The 5,770-nt window shown below is 46.8% G+C and overlaps 1 protein-coding gene across 1 annotated transcript; it reads left to right on the forward strand.

Annotated features, from left to right (window-relative positions):
- Positions 1-784: 784 nt before the first annotated feature.
- irf2bp2a (interferon regulatory factor 2 binding protein 2a) lies at positions 785-3,986 on the forward strand. The gene is made up of 2 exons (XM_059359778.1): positions 785-2,557; positions 2,867-3,986. Exons 1-2 carry the CDS (start codon positions 1,738-1,740, stop codon positions 3,583-3,585), a joined length of 1,539 nt encoding a protein of 512 aa, XP_059215761.1. The 5' UTR covers positions 785-1,737; the 3' UTR covers positions 3,586-3,986.
- Positions 3,987-5,770: the final 1,784 nt, after the last annotated feature.

The following is a 5,770-nucleotide window of genomic DNA, read 5'->3' on the forward strand; positions in this document are numbered from 1 at the left end:
TCAAAAATTATATGTGCTTGGTGGCAACAGATGAGCAACATGGCTGCCTTATTTTGTTATGGAAACCCTTTGTAGAAAGCCTCATGCCACAGTGCGCGATCATGGCCGCCAGGCAGGGAGCCAATGGCCTGATGTCCCGTAGTTGGGTGAGGCGGATGAGGGTACGTGACTAAACATCTTGCTTCCTCTTTCCAACGTCACATGGACTTGCACAAACATATCCTGCTTTGTGTCTGCAGGTTACAGACGCATTGCCTCACCCAAAGCCTGAGGCTAAGCTGCAATGAGTTGGAATGAGACCAGATGAGAGGGAGGAATCTGAACTACTGGGACACTCCTCCAGTTCAAACCTACACTTTTACTTCAGGGGATTTTTGGCTGGGTTTTTGACGTATTACCTTATTTCGAGTAACATTCCCCCCCCCCCATCATGTAAAACAGTTTAATCATTAATCTTGCGACACCTCTCAGACTACTTCTTTTGTATTTTGATTATTAACTTACTGACAAAAAAAAGTCTGAATGGCTGATTCATTCCAGTGTAATTTAATTTAATGGTGGCAGATTTGGATGACTGACTGTTCAGTGCACTAGAATAAAATGTGGGCAGAGCTATATTCATGCTGTAACCCCGATCCATTCAAGCTTGCAACACACTGGCTGGAAATCCCCACCTCATGACAGAGCTTCCTGGTTACTGGCTAACGGCGGCGCCTTTTTCTTTCTTTTAATATTAACAGGGCAGGAAAATATTATCTAACCGGTGCTAAAAACCCAAGCCAGTACGTGATGAATTCATGCTTGTAGGCTGACACAATCATATGGGCAATAAAATCCCTCCACCAAACCTAAAATATCCCCTGTAAATGTATACTATTATGTTGTTGCACGACATTTCTGAGCTCCTATGTTTATTTCTATAAATTGCCATTGTTTTACAGTAGCCTAGTTGTTTTTCCAAGGGTCGACCCACCTCATTCATTGCACAGCAGTAGTAGTAGCAGCTCATGGCGTCGACGCGCTGTGCATTGAGAAAAACAAGCTGCAGCGAGCGTTTTTCAGCCTGAACCGGATAATGCTCTGAATTTAGGACAAAGCAGCAGTCAACTGGAGGAGCTGGCGACTCTCCTTTTTCTATCCCCTGGCGGTCTACTGCTAACCTACAGCCACATTTTTTCACATTAAAAAAAAATCTCCTTCACGCTGCAGGCAGGCTGGTATCGACGGACCCGGAGTGATATTTTTGCAGGTTTGATAATAATAACACGAGCTGTGGGTTATTCCCTTCAGTCGGAGGCGGTGGTGAGGCTGAACTGGGTGCAGTCTTGGCAGAGGTTCAAGTGATTAAATTAAAATAAAAAAAGCAGTGAGTGACAGAGGCTGCAGTAAACTGGGGGAGAGGAAGGAGGGGGGTCTGTCGAAGAAATCAAGTCAATAGAAACTGAAGTGGAAGCAGGCGTTTAGAGCTCCGTGGTGACGTCACTGCTCCACATTGAGCCAGTAGTAGAGAGTCAGTGGAGATAGATAGAGGAGCGCCGTAGTAAAGTACACACCGACATGAACTTCTCCCTCTAAAACTTCAACGTTGTTGCTCTAAAAGTCGGGAGAAGACGAGTTTGTGTTTTTTTTTTCGACCAACGGAACTTGCTCTTTATTGGCTTTTAAAGGGAGCTCGGAGGAAAGCAGGACAAGAAGACACATTTTGGGTTTCTTTTCGGGGGGTCGACGACGAGCGCTATGTCGTCCGCGGCGGTCGCTGCTTCTTCCAGGAGGCAGTCGTGTTATTTATGCGACTTGCCCCGCATGCCGTGGGCAATGATCTGGGATTTTACCGAGCCCGTCTGCAGGGGATGTGTCAACTACGAAGGAGCAGACCGCATTGAGTTTGTCATCGAGACTGCCCGGCAGCTCAAGAGGGCTCACGGGTTTCAGGAGGGCAGGTCTCCCGGGCCGGGGAAGTCGCAGCTCTCCGGGAAAGAGATCCAGGCGATCAACCACGCTGCGGCCGGAGACCCCGGCTCCCGGCCGCCGCAGCCTCTGGACCGCTACCCGCTCTCCTCCGACCGCCCGCCCAGGCTTGGTCCAGAGTATCAGTCTGGCAGGCAGGCGAACGGCATTCCCGTCCCCAATGGATTTCCTAAGCCTGACGAGCCGCCAGAGCTGAACCGCCAGAGCCCCAACCCGCGCAGGAATAGCACGGTGCCCCCAAATCTAGTGCCTTTGGTTAACGGGAACATGCCCCCGGTGCACGCAGTCAACGGTAGACCGGGCCAGATGGGACTTCCCTCCGCACTGGCGGGCGGTAGTCCCGCCGACATGGTCAAGAGACCCGCCTCGGTCTCCAGCACCGAGCACGACAGAGAGGTGAAGGAGAAACACAGACCGGACAGTCTCACGCCGGAGCTCTCCGACAGCCACAAAAACAGGGCAGACCCGGACTGGATGGGCAAGGGCAAAACGGTGAGGGACCTGATGGCTCTGCACACTTTCGACAACAGGTTCAAAGGGCAACAAAGGGTTATGGGCTACGAGGCCAGCGCCACCGCTTCCAAGTCAGGTAAGCACCCAGAATAGTTTAAATTCAACAATATTCACGTTATTTTGTGCAATTTTCATTTATTTTTATTATCCAGTTGGAGTCCAGGAATGGGTTAATAACGTAGTAGCGATAAATAAAGCAGCATGTCTGCAAAATTAAAGGTGCATTCATGTTTTTTTAGCTTTTTATTGTGTTTGTTATTATTGCTTTGTGCCCTGTGGTGCAGCAGGAAACAGCAGAAATGCACGTCTCCCTCCCAGTGTAATTGTTGATCCATGTCTATGCTGTGCAACTCAACTATTTTGTTTAACCCTTTCCCACCTCCAGACAGAGGAAAACACCCCCGGACCATGAAGAGAAAAGCCTCGCCTGAACCAGAGGGAGAGAGTACAGCTGCCAAGCTCAATGGAGAAGGACAGCAGTGGTTACCACCACCTACTGACGGACTGAAAATGCCTCCAGTTCCCCCGCCAAGCTTTGCCTCTCCCCCTTCCACAATATCCCCCCACTCCCGCACCACCCCACCTGAGGCTGCACAGAACGGCCAGTCCCCCATGGCGGCGCTCATCATGGCGGCAGACAATGCAGGTGGTAACAGCTCTCCCAAGGACGCCAACCAAGTCCACTCCACCACCCGGAGGAACAGCAGCAGCCCCCTGTCACCATCCTCCATGAATCAGAGGAGGCTGGCGCAGAGAGAGGCATCTGGTGCAGGTACACCCCACGTGCCAGGCATGGACCAAGTGCACCCCCAAAGCATTCCGGACTCCTCGGTACCCGGCAGCATACCCCTGTGCTGCACGCTGTGCCACGAGCGTTTGGAGGACACACACTTTGTTCAGTGCCCGTCTGTGCCCTCTCACAAGTTCTGCTTCCCGTGCTCGAGGGAAAGCATAAAGCAGCAAGGTGCCACGGGTGAAGTGTACTGTCCAAGTGGAGAGAAATGTCCCCTGGTTGGCTCGAACGTACCATGGGCTTTCATGCAAGGAGAAATCGCCACCATCCTTGCAGGAGATGTCAAAGTAAAAAAGGAGAGGGACCCTTGATTTTGTTTGAACACTTCTTTGGGGAGGGGAAGCAAAAATATGAGTATAAATATATAAATATCACATACATACCATTCAAACAAACTAACGGACTTGTACATATTGGACCCAAGGGAAGAGTATACTTCGTAAACATGGTTGTATAATTTTTGATTTTTGAATACATTGTGTTTCTATATTTTTGAAGATAAAGGTATGTACTCATTATAATGGACTACGTTCCTCTTTGTTGATGTTTAACAAAATTCTTGATGTACTTCTAGGTCTGGTGGCAGTTCCTGTTTAACGTAGAATGTGACTAATGCTACTCTACGAGCACTTGGCAAAACTGAAATGCTTTTAGCTGTACTTGTATGCACTTGTTTAAAAATTGCCAAATACAATTTCTGATCTTGTATGAACATATTGTCTGAGCTTGCTTCATTTGAGTGATTAAGTTACACAGGACTGTGGACAGATGATGAGATAGGGGCTCTGTGCTCTGATACGCAGGCTTGTTGTGACGGCTCAGGAGACTTGATTTACGCTGCACAACATAAGTAGGCTACTGTTTCAAGCTGCGGGACGGCAGCTTTTCCTGCACACATGCCTTTTCATGATTCATTGAAAAGCATGGGTGGAAAAAAACACATTGTCCCAAATTTGCTCCAGTTTGTGCATCACTGTAACTGATTGCAGCGTACAGAAATAGGTGCCAAGTCATGTTCAGTCAGCTGGAATCTGTTGAGTCAGTAATGTGAGAAAGTGCATGATTGTCAACATGATACCATAGTGTAACCACGTTGTGTAACCACAAATTGGAAGTTTACCACTCTGAATAATAGCTTTCATACTAGTGCCACATATTTTTAAGCTTGTATGCAAATTGTGTTTGACGTTATGAAGGTTTTTGTTATTTTAAAACGATCATACCTTTGATTCACTAAGCAGTCCACAAATTATGAATAAAATCAAGCATTTCAAACTATCTCCAAACATGAATTAGGTGCATTAGCACTGCAGCAACACCCCTTTACTACCACTACTACATGCCTTCACATGCTTAGAGCAGATTTGTGCTCTTTCAGAGTAAACAATCACGCTGTTGCTGCCTCACATACCAACCTCGCTCTGCATCTCTTCAGATGCAAATTTAATTGTTGCAGATTCATGGCAGCACGGCCATAAAAACAGCAATTCTGTCTCCATAATAGCAAGTAGGCAGCCAGACTCATCTCTACAAGCAATGAGCGCCTTATGGGGTCGTTATGTGCCAAACTGCAGTTGACTGTGTCTGCAACAGAGAAGCAATCTCGACACTGTTTTTGCTCCCTCAGACAAAGAAATCTCACTCCCATGTAGCTGACACTGCAGCAAGCGGACACTGACATGGAGATTCATATCTAGCAGAGAGGGACTTGGTGTAGTAGGCGGTTGCGTAATTATTTGAGACATAATCTGCTTGCTGCTCGGGTTTTATCGAGCTGTCAGTGCTGCGCCCAAAATTCAGCACGCAGATTGTTTTTTTTGGTAATTAAATGCTCACAGATAGACGGCTCTTGCGTTTATTGTGCTTTAGTGCAATTGATGCCTCCTCAACTGGGAATTTGTTGACCTCAGAGATGTATTTTGTAGGCACCTCAAAGGGATTACCCCCTCTGTAATAAGCTGTATGGTGTCCTGATTAACTGATTGATTCATAATGTTGAATGAAAACATAGCCTTTGAACCCAACTGTTTAGCCAACATAAGAAGGGCATGGATCATTCTTGTCCCCTAATTGACAAAATGAAGTCAAACATTTACAGCAAATAACAGCTTCTGCAGTGTTATTCGAGGCCGAAAACCCTTTGAAACCTGTTTTTCATGAGTGCACATTTTGAAGACAGCTGTTTGTTTATAGTCCTTTTCCGTTCTTTGGAGAGTTATCTTATCAGTTGGACTTTGAACGCAGCCCAGTTTGATAAAGGTTAACACTTCACTGTGTTCAACAGCAACACACCCACTCTTTATTCCATCTCATAAACTGTTCTCAGAGATTTTTTATTAGTCGGCACTTTGACCTAGTTGTTCCTTATGATGGAAGCCAAATTGAAATTGCCACATCCGAGAATATCAAGGGATGAAAGGCCGCTTTTTAAAACCTGGCATGAAGTATGATGCAACAACACAAAAGAACATTTCTCTCTCTCTGTCTCTTCCCGTA

This window comes from Centropristis striata, chromosome 20 (genome assembly GCF_030273125.1).
Source record: "Centropristis striata isolate RG_2023a ecotype Rhode Island chromosome 20, C.striata_1.0, whole genome shotgun sequence".
Taxonomy (NCBI): Eukaryota; Metazoa; Chordata; class Actinopteri; order Perciformes; family Serranidae; genus Centropristis; species Centropristis striata.